The sequence below is a fragment of the Durio zibethinus genome, chromosome 26 (assembly GCF_047325235.1).
Source record: "Durio zibethinus cultivar Kanyao isolate XHJ-2024 chromosome 26, ASM4732523v1, whole genome shotgun sequence".
Taxonomy (NCBI): Eukaryota; Viridiplantae; Streptophyta; class Magnoliopsida; order Malvales; family Malvaceae; genus Durio; species Durio zibethinus.
Window position 1 is genome coordinate 7421581 of NC_143187.1, and position 22078 is coordinate 7443658.

At 33.7% G+C, this 22078-nt stretch overlaps 4 protein-coding genes across 7 annotated transcripts; 3 read left to right on the forward strand and 1 right to left on the reverse strand.

Moving 5' to 3' along the window:
* Positions 1–420: 420 nt before the first annotated feature.
* On the forward strand, positions 421–985 carry LOC111274851 (uncharacterized). Its single transcript, XM_022859806.2, has one exon. It carries the CDS (start codon positions 501–503, stop codon positions 756–758), a length of 258 nt encoding a protein of 85 aa, XP_022715541.2. The 5' UTR covers positions 421–500; the 3' UTR covers positions 759–985.
* Positions 986–1659: 674 nt separating this feature from the next.
* LOC111274850 (cullin-4) lies at positions 1660–9226 on the reverse strand. 4 transcript variants are annotated; one of them, XR_016334369.1, is made up of 17 exons: positions 8727–9226; positions 7586–7701; positions 7139–7485; positions 6061–6241; positions 5748–5870; positions 5360–5647; positions 5101–5226; positions 4860–4961; positions 4726–4779; positions 3645–3751; positions 3483–3543; positions 3256–3387; positions 2995–3091; positions 2804–2884; positions 2533–2613; positions 2322–2402; positions 1660–2016 (listed from the first exon to the last, which is right to left on the reverse strand). XR_016334369.1 is itself a non-coding variant. In XM_022859805.2 (17 exons), exons 1-17 carry the CDS (start codon positions 9037–9039, stop codon positions 1903–1905), a joined length of 2289 nt encoding a protein of 762 aa, XP_022715540.1. In that variant the 5' UTR covers positions 9040–9226; the 3' UTR covers positions 1660–1902. The 4 variants fall into 4 exon arrangements, 3 of the variants coding, with proteins under 3 accessions (XP_022715540.1, XP_022715538.1, XP_089612012.1); XM_022859805.2 differs by having other exon boundaries at positions 2995–3132; positions 7139–7329; XM_022859803.2 differs by having other exon boundaries at positions 2995–3132.
* A 3412-nt stretch (positions 9227–12638) lies between these two features.
* LOC111318665 (VQ motif-containing protein 1-like) lies at positions 12639–13237 on the forward strand. Its single transcript, XM_022921538.2, has one exon. It carries the CDS (start codon positions 12735–12737, stop codon positions 13101–13103), a length of 369 nt encoding a protein of 122 aa, XP_022777273.2. The 5' UTR covers positions 12639–12734; the 3' UTR covers positions 13104–13237.
* Positions 13238–19027: 5790 nt separating this feature from the next.
* On the forward strand, positions 19028–20798 carry LOC111318666 (glucan endo-1,3-beta-glucosidase 10-like). The gene is made up of 3 exons (XM_022921540.2): positions 19028–19214; positions 19314–20365; positions 20646–20798. Exons 1-3 carry the CDS (start codon positions 19175–19177, stop codon positions 20730–20732), a joined length of 1179 nt encoding a protein of 392 aa, XP_022777275.2. The 5' UTR covers positions 19028–19174; the 3' UTR covers positions 20733–20798.
* Positions 20799–22078: the final 1280 nt, after the last annotated feature.

The following is a 22078-nucleotide window of genomic DNA, read 5'->3' on the forward strand; positions in this document are numbered from 1 at the left end:
AAGGTTTATTTAATTATAGTTCATGATTGATTGATTAAATTTTATTCATTTATTGAAATTTTATTGAAAAGATTACTTATTCATCACATGTTATTATTTAGAGACGTTAAGAATAAATATGGCATTAGTTAACAAGTCAATAACTCACGTAATAAAAATTTTTAAACTCTAAATATTATATTAAATGTTTTATTATAATTTAAGGATTTACGTATCATTACTCCCATGAATAACTAGACTCCCTGTTACATGGTCTGATCAACCCAAAGCCACAGAAAACCCCCAAAAACAATCAACAAAAAATTCAAAGCCCAAGGAAATATAGGATAGGCCTAAAACCATCCAATAAACCCAGGTAGAGCGTGAAATGTCTTAGGGCAGATGTCAAGATGAAATGGCATATGGGCCTAAGATCGGCTGAAACATGACTAAAGTCAAAATTTTCTTAAGAACCCAAAATACTTCTGAAATTCTTGTCCAGAAAAAGAATAGGAAAAAGAATGGCAGCAATAACAAGCGCGGTGATAGCTATAGCAGGAGTGGTATTAGGATGGATAGCAATCGAGATCGCTTGTAAGCCTTGCCTCGAGAAAGGCCGCCAAGCCATCGACCGATCTCTTAACCCTGATTACGACCCTGACGACGATAACAACAACAACAACGACATTCGAGCCCCTCTCAACCCAAGCCACCCAGATCTCGAATCGCAGCCTGATAATAATGAAACTTCTTCATCCATTTCAACCAAAGCCGTTTGATGATCGCTACAAAAGATTTTGGCTTTTTTTGTGGCAAAAAAGAGTTGGACGTGTATAACTTGTTTCCTTATTGTTGTTGTTGTTGTTGGCTATATTGGGTTTAGGAAAATTTGTGGAAAATTTTTTTCTTTCTTTCTGTTAAGACTTCCAGATCATATCGCTGAATGAATGAATATGGTTTTGGCAATTCATTATGGTACCATCCTTATTACATTATATTTGGACCATTTTCTGTCCTGACTTTGGTTTTGTGTTTGTGTTTGGATTGACACAAGTTGAAGAATCACTTCAGAAGCGGATGTATTTATTTTAGGTTAATATTAGTTCAATGTCAGATACCATTTGTCATCACAGAAAGTGAAGGAAGAGTGGTTTTGATCCATATCAAATAAAACAAAATAAACTCGAGATTATATTCATTGAAATCGATTCATACAAGATTTTGGAATCGGTTTAAATCTACAGTATTCTAGAATAGTTCATTATGCGGTCGGTTCCCAAAGAGTCTTGTCAAGCGTCGAATGAATAAAGCCTTTTTTCAACTTGTTTACAGTGATTGACTTCCATGAAATACAAACCCACGAGCTTTGAGAAACTGTTAAGTCCATCCACACCCAACCCCAGCTTGTTGGGGTTTAACAATTCTCATGCTGCCACTGATTCTTAAGACTTGTGCATAGAAGAAAATCCAACTAAAATTGTAATACACCTCTTTTACTAAGAAGCATGACACCTTATTCATCCAACCCACCTTATATCTTCTAAAATAGACTCGTAGAAACCCTTTTTTTTCCAGCTTTTAACCATGCAGGCTGCAGCCGCACACAGCCCCACCCTCCTCTTTTACCAGAAAAAAATAAATAAATAAAACAGGTCCCGAAACAAAGGAAACACACACAAATAACCCAAGAAAAAAATGCAGCTCAATTCAAGTAACTGTGACAAGTCTGTAACAAGTATCAAAACAGAGGCTAAATATGCTTTATAATTACAATCTCGATTGCAACAAAATAAATTCTACAAGTTACTGTACATGGATCTGACATGGGAATCCAGCCCCTGCCTCTTGGAGAAGACCAACTTTTCCCATTTCTTTTACAAGGAGATTTCTATCATCAAAGGAAAGGAAAAAAAAAAGGGTAAACTATGCCAAGTAATTGTATATTTGCGGGTTGTTCTGGTCCCGCTCCAGGTACTCCCTGTCAATGAGAGACTCGATCCTTTTCTTCAAATCAACTGGTTTTATGGGAAACTTAAGCTGTTCAATGAAAGAAACTTATTCTTAATATAAGTATGTCCAAATGCAACTTAAAAACAGATTATCCCTTTGATCCCCCTGTTTAGAGATCATCAATTGCAGTACTTTAAATATGATATATGAAGTGTAGTTTCACCCTTCATATAAATCAAAATATATTGGCACAATAACTCTTAATAATAATACCAACTTTCACTTTATTCATTTATTTATTTACTTTTGGTTATGATTGTGACCGCATGTTATTCGCAACTCTTTAGAGATCCGTTTGTTACATAAAATGCCAAAAATCAGAATACACTTACCTGTTGGAAGAGTTCAGTTATCAAAAGAGTGTGACTCAACACTTTCCTCGTCTTCATTATCCGAACAATAGCAGCATCAACCTGCAATAAATCAAGCGATAATGCATGATTTTGATTAAGCTCCACATGAGATAGCTTTCTGTTCTTTTATTTTACTTTTTTGGTGGATAGATAAAAAGAAAGAGAATGTGAGAGTGAAGCAAAGCTGAACCTGATATTGACGGTCTTGAAATACTCTTTCAGTAGTGCTTGTGTTCTCCTCCACTGTCTCTTTCATCTGGATTGCATTTACCTGCATTCCAAAAGGAGAAGTCAGTTTGATACCTTATCATGTGAGTGGCAATCAATGAAGTCAGATTCAGCACAAATCCTCTATCTATGTGAATTCAGTGGAATAGCATAGAGATAAGCATAACAGGAATTTAGTTTGATCTTTCAAAAAGTATTTACCCACCATATCTTGAAAATACAACTACATGTACCTTTATACGATAGAGTGGAGCAGTAAATGTTTCATTGAAAATAAATGAATCATCATCTTCCACGTCCCTCCCTTTTGGCAACTGTAGCACACAAATTCAAAAAAGATATTAAAAAAATGGGATGAAGAAAAAGAGATAATGTACTAACTTTACCAGCACAAATAAGAAATTAAAATGGTAAATGGGCATACCTTTTGTAGGACTCTTACTTTCCCACATGCAAGGGACTGCAAGGTCCTTCTCAATTCCTTGTCCTCTATGCCAGTGGAGTCCTTAATGTCTTGAAAGCTAAGCTTTTGGGCATCATTGAACAACATCAGAACTACAGTCTAGAGGGTAAAAGACATCAACCCCAGAAAACCATTAGAACTTGTCTGCTTGTAGAGAAAATTTGAAAAGATAAGAAAATTACAACAGAAGAACAATGACCCATGAGACACTGAGAAACAAACCTGGAATAGGGAAACTGCCAACTCCTTTTTACCTTTGGGAAAATCTGCTTTCAACACACAATGACCTAATGAATTTTGCCACATTAGGCGCCTCCCACTGTACTTACTTAAGTAGAACTCCTTAAAGATATCCTGTTACACCAAGTAGAAGTGTCAAGATAAGTTTTAGATAAAAACTCTCTGGTGTTTGTAACAGTGAACATTTCATCCCAAAGCCTGCAGCAAACCTGATAGACATTCAATTCATGAGGAAGCCTAACATCCATGGGTGGATATGTTGGCCAGTACCTGCACAGCTCAACAACCAAAATAGAATTAAATACCTTGACAATAAACTAATTAATTATGCAGTTGTGATTTAATTCAAATAATGGTGAAATATGATTTACCCGGTTGTTAAGACATGGACACTCATCTCAATTCCTGATGGAAGCTTCGTCCTGGCCTGGGATGACTGCTTGAATGATTCATTTATCTCCTTTGATAGTTCAATATCCTGGATAAAAATCACAACACATTCAATACAATCAAGGTTCATATTGCAATTTCCAACATATCAAACAAAACATGCATGTATATACACAGACAAGAGGGGAAGGACTATTTGTGAAAATAGATGACAGACATTTAGAATGAAAGAATCTTCCAAGTTCATCCTCTGATGTCAAGTTCAGTAGATGTTTTCTGGGAAAGAGCAAGGACTCTTTGCCATTAAACCACATACAGCAAGATCAATCATAAAATGTAACATGATTTAATTACTAAAGCAAGCCCATAGTTCTAATCTATGGCAACAATTGCATTAATATCACATTCAAATTAATCTCAGATCACTAGTTTCTCTCGAACTGAAAGTATAATGGGAAACTAAATTCAAGTGTGCCTTTCAATGTGCTATTTCTTCTCAGTTTCCAGGTACTTGACTACCAAAGTATAAGAAATAAAAGAGTGAATGTGGTTTGCACTGTGAACATATTCTAGGCATAAGAATCCAGTCACATAGAAATAAGTTCCAGTATTACACAAACTCCAAAAATTTTGTATATTGTTGGATCATCCCTTGACCGATACACAAGTAGCTAATCCAAGAAATAAAAGATGAATTTAACTCTTAGAATCCTTTGCTCTTCTCTTCTCTTCTCTCTTCACATGATTCTGTTACTTTAATATTTATTTGTATAATCTATCCTCAAGGCACAATAAATTTGTTACATAAGCATAAGTTCGTTACATAATGTTTGAAGGGATTCCTCATAATTAATCCAACTGTCATGAGGAATAACACTCTGGAGCAGATACCACTACCAATGGGGTAACATATTCTTAGTGGTTATAAGAGTTATTGGATTGCCCATGTTTACAGAACCCAAAAAGCACCAGTTCACCAGATTCAAGATTAGAAATTCCAATGGAAATATATATTGAATGCATTTCTTGGACAAATTTATATAAATAGATATAGTAGCAGACCTTGAACATTCCTTCAAGTTTGTTTGTAAACTGGCTGCCACACTCGGTCTTCAGCTGCAGCATCAAAATAACATAACAATTTAATACAATCATTAGAACAAATGCCATTTGATGCAAAAGAAGAAGATACTGGCCTTAGAAATCATAGATTTCTCTGCATCAATAGAAGCACTCTTTCCTAAAAGTAGCCTTTTCGCAAGATCCTTCTTATAGAATGCTTCAAAGACATCCTTGCCCTTAATTATCAACAAAAATATTATTCACATCTCTACCATTAAATTGTAGGACAAGAAAAGCAAGAGATGCACAAAAAGAAAACGGTTATTTGAGCCAAAAGTAAATTGAATAATTTTTATTGGGAAACATGAACTCTACCTGGATAAACCTGAACAAAACCAAAACTTTATCAAGTGTACCCTCTAATTCCTCTTCAGAAGTACCCTTATTACCAGCACGAAGCTTTTCATCCAGAAACTTTGCGATCAGCTCAGCGGGTCGGTTCTATTAAACACAGCACAAAGTTGAACCATCAGTCAAGTTTAAAATATGGTAATCTAAAATTAGGAATATTACTTCACTGATGTAACGCTTAACAATAAGAATGCAGTTTAAAAATAAAATAATACATGTTAACCTGACGAAGGTTAATTAGATGCTCAAATGCATCCTTAATGGTGTTGCAAAATGTCTCATTCTTGGAAAAGCTTTCTTCCCATATTGAGTCAAGCGAAGCCTTGAATTCTAACAAGGAAGGCACCATGTCCTTGTCTTTCTCTTCATCCATGACAATGCCTTGCCCAGTTCTCCGAATATATGAGTTTAACACCTGCCTGAGAGATTCAAGAGCATTGACCCTTGAAAACAGTGAGTACAACCTCTGAAGGTCCTCAATACGATGTCCATCCATCAGCATCATAAATCCCTGTGTAAATCAGAGAAATGATAAGTATTAAAAAATTAAAATATGCAAATCCAAGCAGGCATTCAAAGTGCAATGAACAAATGAAGATTCATATTGACACCTTATCAAGAATGGCAGGTATATGACGTTGAAGCAGTTGTCTTTCTGCCATTGCTATAAGTGGCTTCCTTGTAAGAGCTTCCAGGTAGTGTAAGCATCTTTCATGTTCTTCATGTAACCTCACCTGCAAGGATACACCCAAAATCTTACAAACATAAACTTACCCAAAAATCTTAAAGGGATAAACATGTAAATTCCATATATAAATGGAATAATAAGATAGATTAACATTCTTATTAGAAGGATAAAACAAGTACAATTCAAAATACAGAGCAACAGTCACTCTAATTGCAAACATAAAATAAGAAAAGCACCTCTACATGCTTCAGATAATCTGGAACATCAGATTGCTGCATGTATTTCATTCCTTCGGCTGCATAAAACTCGGATGTGCACTCCAGGAATGGCTTCTCAAAGCTTTCTGAGTAAATACCTAAAGCAGTAAACATCTTCAAAAGATGGTTAAGAAGTGTCCTGTCAACTGCTTCACCTAACCTGCATGATCAAAAACAGAATGTGGTGGATTCCAAGATGCAAATTCAATAAACACTCGAAGATGGGAATTGATCATCTAACATCATTCATGAACCTAGGTGGCAAAATTTATGTGGATGGAAACTATAAGTAATGGGGTAAAATGTATGAGAATTACAAGCAAGAAAGCAAGAAAATAGTGAATTCCCTAACAATTTCTGGATTTTTTCCAAAATGATTGGAAGTATAGATAATTTTAATGAGCTAGAAAGAAAATGATTGACAAGTAGATTACAGTTCAATTGATCAGACATCTTAATCGACCCTTCAAGAGACTTCTTTCCACAATAGAAAATATGTTACCACCTCTTGCCCTCTAGCCTTTGCCAAGTAACAAGAATCTCATGCCATTTAGGCTGCTAAAACCATAGGAAGAGAAGCAAGATAGACAAGGGAATAATGACATTAAAACAACAAGTTATGAGTTAATTCAACTTGAACAATACTCAACATGTTGCAGATTGACTTTGTCAATTTTTACCTCCACTTATGCTTGCACAGAAAATTCAGTGTGACATCAATTTGGTTTGAATGAATTTAAAACAAGTTAATCCATAGCATTAGTTTATATCTAGTACACAGTTTCATCCAATCATATTATGATTTATGTCTATTAGCAAAGCCAATAGAATAACAACCAACAGGTCAGCTTTTTTCAATTTATTATACCTTTTCATCCTCGACATCAAGAGAAGGTAGTTCATCCATAAGTTTTGCAACACTCAATAATACCCAATCCATTACAACATCCATCTCAAACTATTATGCATCTTTTTTGCATAGGTTGATACTTTGGACATACAAAAAAGACTAGAATAAAAAACTATTTTATTTCAAATTAAAATTCATTAGACTTACCTCTCACTCTCAATCATTCTCAAAAGACCAGTTACAGTTTTGTGCTCAACTTCAGGAGCCAAAGAAAGATGTTTACGGAAGAGCTGCAAGCCCATGTCCCACAATGAACGTACATTTGGGGTTTGTTTAACATATGTTCTGTCTAGATACAAGGCTATACCACGAATCATCAACATTTGATCACAAAGATCCTGCCAACATTTCTCAACAAGTGATAAGAAAACAACCAGATCAGGGCTTTGCCCAAACAAAGATCTTAGTGTCGCAGATATATGCTCTTCACACTCTTTTTCAATTCGTTGATAAAGGCTTCCTCCCATCTTGTGCAGGCAAAGATTATTGACAGCCTGAAGGGAGCATGCTTGATCATCAAGTGATAATATCACTCACATTGCAAATGGCTATCATAATCAAAATCAAGAAAAAGAAAAAATATGTGAGACTTACCTGATAAAGCTTCTCCAAGTCACAAGAATCTGGTTGCTTTAAAAATATAGCATTAATGGCTGACTTCAGCTTTGCCCATGTTTCCTCCTCAAAATTCGTAGGTAATGTTGGTTTTGCTACAGAAACAAGACAAGAAGTTAAAGTTGCATCAGACAGCTTTGTGAATATATGCTCTAAATAGTTTCCTTTTTAGCAAAGCTCTTCTAGTTTCCTACGATTGGTTCACATAAACAACATGGTTTTGGAGATATAATCTGATTTCAAAATATAAAAGAAACTTCAAACCTCATTACAATTCCTTGCAAGTAAACTTACTAACAACAGTCACCTGCTAACTAAAAGCATATTTAGTTGTTTAGGAAGATGAAGTAACTGCTTATACTTATCCAAGCTCGCACCATAGATGCTTACAGAAAAATGGTCTACAAGAGGATAGAAAAGAACTTTTCAAAAACCTGAGTGAGTTTCAGAGTATGTCTCCAACACAATATTCAATCTACATTTTCCTTTGATAAATTAACAAAAAAAAGGCCAAACTGAAAAACATAAAAAATGAAGGAAGGAACGTTCTTAGCTTTCCATGTAGAGTTGCAATACGTAGTAGCCCCACATCTCAAAGGCAAGAAAACGGAGAACGTAACTAACAAGTAAATTAGGACCCTGAATTTGTTTAACATAATAGATTGCCTCAGAAATACCCATACCAACTTCAAATTATCATAAAATAGAAGGTCCAACTTTAGTAAATGGTTGAAGTCATGACCACATTACGCCGACAAAAGTAACACTCCATAAGATCAGCTAATAGAACTCCATAAAACCTTAGTTCAAAGCTACATAGGGAGTGATTGAAAGTACTTGGCTATTAATAGATCTCACAAAAAAAAAAAAAAAAAGAAACAATAAAACGAATTAACCAGTACCAAGATCCTAAAATCGAACAAAACTTAAAGGCTTCTAAATTTCGCCTCCTCTAATCCCTAATTTTTCACAAAAAAAAACGACCCAACAACCAAAGCCACTCAATTTCTAAGATCAAACTCTCAAATTAATTAAAAGCGGCAATTTTATAAATGACACAGAAAAAAAATTTTCACAAAAAAAAAAAAATCAAATGAGATCAAGAATCAAGAAACCCAACCTTTAAAGAGTTTGATGACAAGCTTTTTGGCAGGTTGAGGTGGGGTAGCCTTTTTGCGAGACAAATTAGCGGCGGCGGGAGCACGAGCATCGTTAGACTTGGAATCATCGTCGAGGGCCATAGATGAAGGGTCGAAAAGGACGTCGTCATTGTTGTGGTGGTGGTGGTGAAGGCCGTTTCTGTTTGGGTCGAGAGAGCATGCCACGGCTTGGGACTTGGCTTTCTTCATTGGAGGTTGGAAGTGAGAAGAAGAAGAAGCAGTGGCGTTGGAATTAGCGTCGCGGATGGAGCGTTTGGTGGGGGGGAGAGACATGAAAGTGATCAAGACTCAAGAGTGCATTGTAAAATCTTTCAGCATCTTTTATTTATTTCTTTAATCAATTTTTTTCTTCTCCCTTCTTCTTTCTCTCATTACAGTGTTCCCTTCTAGAGAGAAAGCGGAAGATTGCGGAAGATTTGTGAACGCAGCAGCAAAAGATAACAATTCGTGAGAGAGAGACAGAAAAGGGTGTAAATAATTTTTTTTGGGTTATATAGTGTTTGGTGCAGGCAGCGCTGAGGGTGAGAGGGCTTGGTTCGGTGGATGCCTACGCCGATGGTGAAATGGTGATGACTGATTGGGCCATTGGAGTTTGCTTATTTTATTGGGGTTGACCCAGTAATTATAGGCCCATTAAGCAATCTACACTGGACCAAAAAAGGTGAAGCCTGAAATGGAGACAAAGCGGGGGTAATGTAGCCCATATTTGATTTGGGCTGAACTTAAAGTGTTCCCTCTCCTTTACTTAAGTCCTGAAATAAATAGTCATCCATGGGCTACAATTTACATAATTTCTTTTTTTTTTTTATTCGTTCTTTTTAATTCTAACTAGAATAAAGCAATATTTAATCATAGATCTAAGATTACACATGTTCAATATCTAATGATCTTTTGATAACCTTAATCCCACCTCTATTCTTTTTATATTTTATTTAATTCTCTTGTTAGGTTTTTTTTATTTGAAGAGGAGAGAATTTGAACTTTACTCATTGAGTATAAATTATGTACTAATGAATTGAATTAAATGTTTAAAATATCTTCTATTATGACTTTTCCTTTTTAGCTTAGTGATTAAAAGATCAATTGAAAGTCATGTAAGGCGTGAATTCTATCTCGCCATCTTCCCTTCCCCCTTTGTAAAGGCACTAGCCCTTCGTTGCAACAAAATATATATGTATATATATATATATATATATATATCTTCTGTTATGTATTTCAACTACTCAATTCTAATACAAATGTAAATTTAATTATTGAAAAAGTTTGTCCGGAATTTTGGAGTTAAGGAAGTAGCTTCGGTAATTAAACCAGGCTCGTTGTGAAATTTCCGGGATGCATGTAATCACCAACAGCCGAAAGGTTTGACATGTAGCTTGAGGGCAAAGGATTTGACAGTCATTTCCACTTTCCTCTTTTCATACCTACTTGTGGAACTTGAAACCCAAGGGAGTCGTGGCGGCCGCATGCTTATTCCTTGGATGACCAAACAACCTCCATTTTCAACTTTCTCAACGTAACTTCCATTCCATTCCTTTGATCGATCCTTGCAATTCCATCATGTCTGTCGGGCTCTAGTTTTCACATGTTTTTAAGTTCCCTTCCCTATTGATTTTTTCTTAATATTTGTGGGATGAAGTATTATTTGACAGATTAAAAAGGATAAATTAACACATATAATACTATGTAAGGATGAAATGTGAATGGCGAGCTAAAACCAGGAGAAATTTCTAGTGACGATGCATACATCTTTCAGCGTCAAAGGAATAAGATTTGGCTTGCCCCATTCATCTTTGCTATATATGCCCTTTACCTTTCTTTGGCAAGTGTAATACAGCATCTTGTCCATACCATTTCATACATGATAAATCCAACTATCAAACTAAAATCTTTAATTTAGGAAAAAACATAACATACATTGTACAATATCAATAGATTTTTTTTATCCTAACATAAAAGGATTAATGCACATTAGTAATTAATTATATGGTTCAGGTCGGTTAACGGGAGTTCATCTACATTCATTAAAGATAATTAAAATACCATTTAAAAATTTTACATTAATTACATTAATTATATATAAAGGTTTAATCAAATTACCTTGGTATAAAAATAATTACACCTTTCTATAATTTTTTGTGCAAATAATGTTTTAGGAAATTAACCATTGGATCTTAATAAAATGCCTAAATTTGGCCTATTCGTAAAGTTTCAATCTAATCAAATATCTCCGTTACATGGAGAATATTGCATTTTCTAATATAATTTTTTTTTCGTCACAACATTTTCTATTATAAGTTTAGTGGTTGAAATTTCATGATCTAACTAATTAAATACACTATAAATTTCTATGATTTGATTAACAAAATATAAATCAATATAAAAATTATGAAAATAGGTAAAAGTACTTAATTTTACATCTATATATCTCTAAAAAATTAAAAAGTTTTCATCTTTTTGAGCAAAGGATGCAAATCAAATTAACAAAACTTGCTCCCACTCCTCCCAATCAATAGATGGATTATGAGATCTTTAATCTCGAAGTGCATGCCCTGTTTCAATTAAGGTTGACAACGAGTCAAGTCAGACGAGTTTTTGCTGGCCTCAAACCCAACTCAAATTTATATTTATAAAATTCAAATTCAATTCAAATTTGTTTTTATTTTTTTCATATCCGACCCGACATTATATTATATAAATTATATTCGATTCAACTTGAAATTAATAAAATATTAATTTTTTAAATAAAAAATATTATTTTTAAAATATAAATATATAATTATATAAATACATATAAATTAAAAATTAATTTTTATATAATATCAGATTAGATCGAATTTACCTAAAATCTAAATATGACCCAATCTTGATTTTTTTTAACATTATTCAATTAGATTTGACTCAAAATTTAATTTAAAAAAAATATCATATAAAATTAGATCAAATTTGAAATCCGTTACGGGTAAGTTGGACTTTAGACCCTAGTTTTAGTAATTATATATACTATTAAAAATACATGAAACGTTTGTCCTGAGCCACGACTAGCTACCAAATCATTGCGGAATATTGCTCCAGCTGTCAAGAAACTTCCTGCTGGGATGTCCTTCTGGAATACCACTGCACAAGTTGTTCATAGCTTTGATAGGAAAATGACAAAGTTTTAGTTAATTTGACATGAGAATCTTCACTACTTCAAAAAAAAAAAAAAAAAAACTAATCATCCAAGCACCATGGATCTAAGATTCTCTTAAATATGTCAATATATATATAGCTCGATTTCATAAGCTAACAAGTGGAAGAAAACTAAATAAAATGGTTTATGCAGGGATCGTACAAATTAAAAAGAATATTGAACTGCTCTATTAGTCAAATATTCAATCTTTGACTCTGTATAGCTCATTTTATTATTCTATGAAAAGTAATTTGCAAAAAAAAAAAATTATTTCATATATATAGTCATTTAGATTGTCTATCGTGGTCAAATATAATACAATTTATCATGTGTGATTGATTTTACGTAGCGAGTGTTTGAATATAAGTGGAAATATGATGTACCTCTAAAGTTGTGGTAATAATTTTGTCTCTGATTCCAGCACGTGAATGAATAAAAAACCCACGGAAGAGGAAATGACTTTCCACAATTCTGATCCTCGTATGCGTGCTTTGACCAAGACTTCTTTTGTTTTCCCCTGTTCACAAACGTTGGACCTTTGGTTTGACTCAGACTTCGGTCCTTCCAAACCGCATATAATTGCCCTTTTAGCAGTCAACTTGGTTCCATTTCTCCAATAACTGTTCATATCGGGTCCCCAAGCCCCATCATGTCGGCCACGGCCTCTTCTTTTTTCCTATATAAAACCATCCCCCAAAACCGTCGAACCCACAATTTTTGTAACTTGCATTATATTTTTCAAGCGAAGAATTAGCTGTGATAATTCCCGACTTATATATTTTTTGTTCATTTTCTTTCAATGGCTGCTACTGGTTCATCTAATGAAGATGTTAAGGTAGTGCTAATTGATACTCAGTATGTTGAAACTGACCCAGTCAGCTTCAAATCTGTAGTTCAAAGGCTTACAGGGAAGGATTGTAACATTGCATGGATAATGGAGAGCTCGTTTTCCTGTAGAAAAACCGAAACAAAGGTTGCTGTCAAGGGTGCAGCTGAGGGGACATGTGGAAGTGGCGCTATGGGCGTTGGCTATGGTGGTGCTGGTGGTGGCCTTGGTGTTTCCATGTTAACTAAGGGTTCATCCTCTAAAGACTTGGATAGAATGATCTTGGAGGCCCCGCCAGTGGACGAGTTGAAGTGGCTGTGGACAAATTACCTAGAAATTTGAATTATTTTCAAATGTACGTGTGTGTGTGTGTATATATATATATATATATATATATAATCCTTTTTTATATTATTTATGCAGTATGGTTTTAGTTTTGCTTCGTTAAATCAATAATGAAGTTTTGTTCGAATTTACAGATTCTTTCCTTTTTTTTTTTTTTATTTGTTTCATTATTTCCCTGGGGGGAACGGATTTTTTTACCTTCTTCGATTCAAAATAAACTAGTATATAATTATTGGAGTTTTGTTGGTTAGGATCTGGATGGGGTTGTAGAATGAGTGGCGGTTTAAGACTCCACGCCTTGTCGGCATGAATGAGTTGGAGGTTTTTGGTTCTCGTTTCTTCAACCAACACAGTTCTCCTCCTTTATGCAAGCAAGGACGAGGATAAATACAAAAAAAATATATATAATAATTAATGTACTACTAGTTATAAATTATCATTGGAAAAACAACTAATGGATATTCATTTTAACATATAGTGAAATAACACAACTATAATCAACCCAAAAAAAAAAATTTATAGTACTGAATAAAAGGCTGGGCTACGCTAATGAGTTAGTTTTTATCTAATGATGAGTAATTAATTAGTTAATTCTTTTTTTCATTAGATTAAGAAAATTAATCCGTAAAAAACAAAGAAATGCAATGAACTTAGAGTTTAATTCACTTAATTTATATATATTTTAAAAAATAACATTTAATAAGTTTAAATTTTAAATTTTAATTATAATTTTTTTTCTATCTTCAAATTACACTCTCCATGATAAAAAAAAAAAACAACAACATAACTTATTTTTTAAATAAAAAACTTAAAAAGACTATGTAACCAACAAAATTTAAGAAGACTAAACTGATAACATAAACATAAGTCAAAAGAAAGTTTGATCAGTTGTGAAGTTTTTTTTTAGCATCCTTCAAATTGACTTTCATAGAAATTGTGCATTTTAATTGTAAATATGATTTCGGTTCCATAATCTGCTTTTGGACTGATGAAAGGTGTTCTACTTGGGTGTTTTTAGTTGTTCAGATATCTTTTATGGGATGCCTTTTGCAGCACATTGAAGTTATTAAAAAATATTTTTTTATTCGTTGAAAAATTAAAAAGAAAAAAAGAAAGCAAATTTGGTTAAGTTGAGGTGCATGAAAAAGTAGCATAGATTTTTATAAAAAATTTAATTAACAATATTTTTTATTTAAGATTATCAAAATTTAAATTTTGATAATTAAAATAAAAAATTTAACATTTTACTAACATATCACACAAATATATATATAAATATAATATGAAAACATTTTATAGAAGCTTTAAGTTGGAGTTTTCTGCTTTTTTTTAGCTAATTAATTAAATTAAACCTCATTTTTAAGTTTAATAGAAATTAAAACTGCAAGGCATTTGGCCCATTAAGTTGGAGTAGCCGAAAAATGAGGGCATTTGGCCCATTAATGGTCCCCCTTAAGTTAAGAAGGCGGCTCATCCCATGGGCAGCCCAACTAATTTTGGGCTACTTTATGTACCCCACGCAATTCCATGGCATCAAGAGAAAACCCGGTTCGCCACCAAACAACTGAGGCAACATGCTACAAATGTGATCCAGAGGTTGAATCCCTGCAGCATATATAATATTTTTTATTCTTTTGCTGAAGCTGTTTGGAGAGCTTCAGGTTTCAACTACAGACCTAGGAGAGAAGGATTTGTTTGGTTTTGCAGAAGCCTCGTCAGTTATTTATGCTGGAATCTATGAAAAGCAAGAAGCTCTTTTTGTTTGAAACTAGACCTACAATTTAAAATATGATAAGCTTAAAATTTTAATAATAATTATATCTAAATTTAATAAAATCAAAAAAATATATTTTATGTTTTCGTATGAATATAAATTATGATTTTTAATTTCTGTATAAAATATAATATAAAAATATAAATTTTAATATTTTATACTGTATAAATACACAAATCATCATATCTATTTGAAAATAACAAGAAGACATGTTCAAGTTTAGCTCCATGTTGCACGAGTTCCAGGAATTTTCTTGATGAAATGAACCCTTGTGAATTCTCTCATCTTAGGCACTTTTCACAAGGCAGAAACCTTCCCCTCATTTTCTTAAAGTGAACTGTGACGCTTCTTTTGATGTTTGTTCCTAACGAGAAGGAATTGCAGCGGTGTGCAGGGATCACAATGGTGGTATTGTCGATGGAGTGAATGTCCTTCTCCAGGCTGGTTCAGTGGATGTTGCGGAAGCCTTTGCTGTACGACTTGCTTACACTTTGATAAGGAGTAGTTAAGGGTTGCAAACTTCTGTGGAATCTGATGACATGAACCTCATCAGACGACTTAGAAATACAGGATATTATTGGGAGACGGCTTTATGCTTTTCTAAATAACAAAAAAAAAGAAAAAAAGAATAACATTAATTGGTTCAACACCTCATATGGGAGCCACCATGACAGCAAACTACGGCACAATCCTTTTTCCATGGGGAGAAATTTCATATTCAATATAACCTTTAACCAATAACCATTCATGCTTTTCACTTCTTGCAATCGGCTTATCTTATCATGATAACCTTTGTTGCAAAACCATTATCCAAAAATAAAATTAGGTAGAGATTGCCTGGCCTCCTTTTCAAAGTAAAATCCATTCAACATGCAATCTCCTCTTTGGAAAATTGGTTAACGATTCTTACATTTTTAAACCAAAGTATACCTAATGACTGGTATCCCTGGAAAGAAGCATGTCTTTGGGCAAAAGTATCCTTGTGTAAAAATACTATTGATGATCAAACTCTTTCGTGCATTGAACCTCAATCCCCTTGTCTTTTTCTTCCATGAATTGATGCTTCCTTTTTTTACTTCAAAATGTCTTTAACAAAAGTATGTTTCTTTAGTCATCTTCTCTACATGTACAAAATCCCCTTTGGATATGCAAACCAAAAAAAAAAAAAAAAAAGGAAAGAAAGAAAAAAGATGGCATTCACCACCTAACAAGTTAAAAATCAGTACATGGGGGTCGACTTTCCATTTTGTTGATTTATATAAATAGGTGGAATATAGAGATGGTTGATTTTCTATACATGATCAGTGAAATTTATAAGCAGATTAAAAAATTGATAAGTATTTTTTTTGTTATTTTATTTTTTTAATTATTTTTATTATATTTTATAAAAATATGTATCACTTTACTAAATCATTGATGAAATTTATAAATCAATTATAATTTTTATACAGATATAATTTAGTGGTATTTTTTTTGCCCTCTCCTTTTTTTCTTTTTTTTTTGAGGAGAGAGAGGGAAAGAGAGAAGTTGGTTTCTTAAAACATGCACCGAAAATGAGATAGACCTATATTCTACTAACATATCCATAGAGAATTGATGAAAATGACTACTTTTAATCAAAGGACTCTTTTTTAACATGAACCAATTCTCTTTTAGCAGTCAGAGCACATGCAAGGCCGGGGTTATGCCACTTAGTTCACAAGGCCTGCAACTTGTGTCTCTTGCTCTGCTGATCATCACATACATAAAAGGTCTGTCAAAAACTCAAACTTGAGTACCTTTAAACGGTTTCTGGGGCCACTGTGTATACCAATACTCCCCATTGAATGTAGCAGCTAATTTATAAATTACCAATAACTAGAAACTTCCAATCATCTAAAGATCAGACATTCAGAAAAGGACTTAATTAAAACTTTTGTATATAGATAATTATATGATGAACTGGTGTATATTAATTAAGATTTTAGACTTCTAACTATTAGACTAATTATAATTATATTGCGTATAATATAGTATTAGTAAATTTAATTTGTTTTTGTATCTATAATCTATATAACTACATATATCATCTATAAACAAAAGGAAGAAGTTTAAAACTGTAAATGATGAACGACATATATATATATATATTTGATAATTTATTAGATTAATTATTATTTTCACGTTTACTTGGAACAAGATATATCATAATCACCTTATGTCTTAATTTTTCGAGTGAAATAATCAGTGATCTTAAATTTTACTTGGACTTGGTGAATTGATCTGATCCTTAGGACTAATTAAGCCACCTAGATTGATCATTGATTCAAGACTTTTAAGTCAAAAAATGATCAAGTTGCACCTAGCTACCTCACTTGGATGGCTATTTGTACATTAGTCGGTTTAACTTGAAAACTACAAAGAGGGACATACATATCTAATAACCATGAAATGACAAAAAAGCCACCTCTCCTTCATTTACATGTGAGCTAAAAACTTGTAAAAAGCTGAAAAGGCAGGCAAAGGTTTCGTATCCCAGGCACATTATCAATGTCAATCTTAAGATATATACCTTTCAACCTCGACAACGACTCGTTAGGTTCTGCCACGATCCACCCAAATCCTACATTTAACAAACGAAATCCAAAACGTAATGGAAGATGGCAAGAATTGACGGGGCATTGAAGAGTCCATAACGATGGCTGCCATTGGGAAAATGGCAGCCAAAACAGCTAGTAATTTGGACAGTGCAGTAATACGAAGTCTCTTTTTTTGACTGTTGACAGATTTGCCTGCGTGTAAATGAAATGAAACCGATCTTTTCTTTTATGTTCTGCTGCGCCTGCCATGGAAAATCTAACAAGTTTTTCAGTCTGGGTCTTTTTCTTTTCTTTTTTTGGGTGCATCATCTTACTTTAAGATAAAGGATCGAAAAGAACCATAACTTAAGATAAGGACACTTATCGTTGGAAATTTCTACGTATACCATTCCTCGTCCACTCACCAAACCTTACTTTTCAATTGGGTTTCTCTTTAGCCCAATTACTTAGTTCTATTTATGATCTTTTTAAAAATTTTCCCAACAAAATTAAAGAAAAAAAATGTACTAAAGCCATTTTTACACCCATCCTTGTTTGGTCACCTCAAAAAGCAGTGTTACAATTTTATTCAACTTCGCCACGATGGCTCTTCTATTTCCTAGCTTTTTCTTTCTTCAATTTATAAGTAATTTCATATATAAATTGTAATCCAAATTAAATAGTTGAATTGGATTTGAACCCTTTTTTTTCTTTGAAGGAGAGCCACAACTGTGAATTAACCTATCATTAAAGTGACTCATGGTGCAGTAGTGTGTTTAAAATTAATCTCCTAACAAAACAAATGTGATAAAAAAAAAAAAAGTATACATGCATTGGTCAAGGAATAGAAAAGATTAGTTGTACCGTTAACTGTGAAGATTATTCATTTATTCAAATTCTCGTGGGAAAATAAGGGAGAAATGATTCCTTTTTTATACATAATGTTTTCCTTTTTCTTTTTCCTTAGGAAGAAGGGAGAGTGATTTTAATTAGTCTGTTATTTTATCATTTGACTAAACAAGTGTAAAGTGGTTTTATAAATGTGAATTTCTACTTTTCTTCCCATTGATCTAATAAGGGCACATGCAAAGGGAAAAAAAAACACTAACGTAATTTTCACTCAAAAGAGGCTTGTGTTGGTAAAAATGGGTCATATAAACAGCCTTTGTGGTCCTTTTACTGAAAGTGACACTGTCATAGAAGAATCTAAGCCCTAAAAAGTATAGGAATCTAAGGAAAATAGATATTGTTTAGATTAAAGTAAGAAAAACTGTTGTCATCATTTCATTTCATTCATCACTAAAATTTTCACCACCCCACCTTGAATTCAGGGATCCTCCAATTCCCTGCCTCAACATATCTAACTATTTTAGTCTATTAATTATTAAAAGAGAATATAGCAAAGTAATATATTTAACCATTAGTGCGTGGGATTTTTCAGCTTTCCTTTTGTATGAAGAAAGTGGGCTGAGGCAATTGGGAGAAGATGGCGTGTGTTGGAAAGAGACAAGAAGGACAAGGTGGTAAGAAAAACAAAGGCAACATGGTCAAGGCAAGCTAAAACCTATTAGAGAGTCCTCAAAATTAAGCTCAAACAAGCAAAGAAAAGAATTCACTTCCTCTTTCTCTTCCACTATTCTCTATATTGTTTCCCTCTCTATCTCATTCTGAAACTCTTAAGACTCTCTTTCTTAATTTCTCTCTTCACCATAAAGTTTTTTAGAAGAATTGTCACGATGATCCATGTTTTCCTTCTATTTTCTCTCTGTTTTTCAGGTTCCTTTTTTTTCCTTCTTTTCGATATTCCATTTGCATGTCACTACTAATTTCGTTGTTTCTCTGTTTTTGAAATTTTATTTTTTTGTTCCTTTACAGATTATGGTTTTCTACAAGGAGTTACTTCTCTAGGCATCAACTACGGTCAAGTGGGCAACAATTTGCCTCCACCCGACAGGGTTCTTGATCTCTTAAGTTCCCTTAAGATCACAAAAGCAAGAATCTATGACACCAATCCTCAAATTTTAACAACATTTGCCAACTCCAACATTGAGCTTATTGTCACAGTTGAAAACCAAATGCTACCTGTCGTCATGGATCCCCAAAAAGCACTTCAATGGGTTAGTACCCACATCAGGCCTTATTTTCCGGCCACCAAGATCACCGGGATCGCAGTGGGAAATGAAGTCTTTACCGATGACGACACATCACTCATAGGATATCTTGTCCCTGCCATAGTCAGCATCCATGATGCTTTAGTTCAATTAGGCCTAGATAGGTACATTCAGGTTTCGACATCCAATTCGTTAGCAGTTCTTGAGGAATCTTACCCTCCTTCATCTGGTAGTTTCAAGAGTGAGGTCTCGGGAGCCATGTCACAGTTTTTACAGTTTTTGTCAAGCACTGGTTCTCCATTTTGGATCAATGCCTATCCATATTTTGCTTACAAGGATGCTCCAAACAAGATTTCCCTGGATTATGTACTTTTTAACAGAAATCCAGGAATGGTCGATCCTTCCACCAACCTACACTATGACAACATGTTATACGCACAGGTAGATGCTGTTGTTTATGCCATGTTTAGGTTGGGTTATGACGGGATCCAGGTGAGGGTTTCAGAGACGGGGTGGCCGTCCAAAGGGGATCCTGATGAAATCGGAGCAACAGCTGAGAATGCAGCTGTTTACAACAGGAATTTGTTGAGAAGGCAGATGAGTAATGAGGGGACACCTTTGAGACCAAACATGAGGCTAGAAGTGTATTTGTTTGCTTTGTTCAATGAGGATATGAAGCCAGGACCGACTTCAGAAAGGAACTACGGTCTTTTTCAACCTGATGGAACCATGGCTTACAATGTGAGCCTCTCTGCCTTGGCAACAACGTCATCAACATCATCAGCTTCCATTTCTCTTACTTCCTATGCGACCAAGGTAAAACTGTAGGTTTTGTTTTCTTCTTGTCCTATTTACATTAATGAAAATTCATCAATAAAAAAGAGAAACTGACAAATTGTATAGTAGAGGATAGGAAAAAAAAAGTATACTCACCAATGTATGGACCGGAGCAATAATGTATGCATGTTTAAAAATTTTACTAGAGAAAATTATATTGTTTCTTCAATAAAAAGTTATTCATGAACAATTATCTAATTATTTGCTTTTATTCTTTTGGTTTTGCCTCTATCTTTAAATGGCATTCATTGTGAAACAGGCCGCCAAGATGGAATATCAAAGCTTAGTGTACTGGATGTTTGTGTATTTGATGACTTTCCAAGTTTTTATGAGAAGACAATATTAAGCAGAATGGTGACTGCATGTAAATATTACATTTTGGTAAGAAAAGAATTGAGGTTTTCCTTTTTTAGGTCTTTCTGTCCTTCATGAAGAAAAAAAAATGAAAGAAAAAAGACCACTTGACAAGACCGACGGTACCCCAATTTGGCACAAGTTAATCCACCAAATTGAACTTCCCCAAAGTTGATGATAGTTTCATGGGTATCCTTTCAACATACCAACTTCAACAAAGGATCAAATTAACCATTATGATCAAATGGGCATAATTTCAAAACATACCCTTTTGTGAATTGGATTGATTATTATTGATCATGTTGAAGATTAATGGAACAGATTAAAGAAAAGCTTTAGCTTGTTTATTTGTTTCCTAATTAGAGTAAACAAAGCCATTCTATTTCTTTTTATTGTAGCCGCGCAAGATGATGTACAAGAATTATTTTCTCAATTCACGTAAAAAGAAGTATTATTATTTTTATTCGGTTGCAAAGAAAAGCTTTCTTTCACTTTTGGACGTGGAATCCATAACTGTTCTTAGTATATATATGTAAAGATTTCTCATACGTTTGCTTTCCCCTTCTCTCACTCCCCAAATAACATAAAATATCAAAAGCTTAAATAAAAGAATAGATGGGATGATGGAAAGTTTAAGCTTTATTTGGTTCTTTTTCTATCCTGAACCTAAAACTGGACGCCCAGCTTTATTCCCTGTGGCCAAATAACCTTCAGCAATGGTCATAGGCCATCCTTTTCTCAAAGGAGCTTTTCTTCTTTTTTTTTTTTTTTTTTCTCTATTGAGAAGAGATAGGGAGACAATGTAAGCTCAGCCTTAGTTAATCTTGATGGGGATGGTCTTCTCACCCCTTACCTCAGCCGACGTGGTGCACATGCACCCTAACAATTTTTAGGGAAACCCACTATGAAATTTTCCCTTTTTTTTTTTTTTATTACTAAGATTTAAGAGGCAAAAATGAAAGCAAACCAATCAATATTTTAAATTTAAAGGACCCCATATAAAGAATTAGGAGATTTTGTGGGTGGAATCTCTTTGAACCTTTCTAAACAAACAAGTCTATGATCTATTCAAATAAAGGTGTTTTGTTATGTTTTTTGTTTGTTTGGGATTTTAGCTAATGACATGTTTTCTAGACTCTAGTGGAAATAATGCATCATATTTTAGGGCCACATGTTCGTGGAATTTAGCATGTGCCTTTGCTTTTTTGTTCTCCTATATATCTCCCATCTTGGATATATATATATATATATATATATATATATATATATATATATTATATCATTAATTCTTGTCCACACAATTTCACCATCAATTTATACAGAGCTTCATGAAACCTT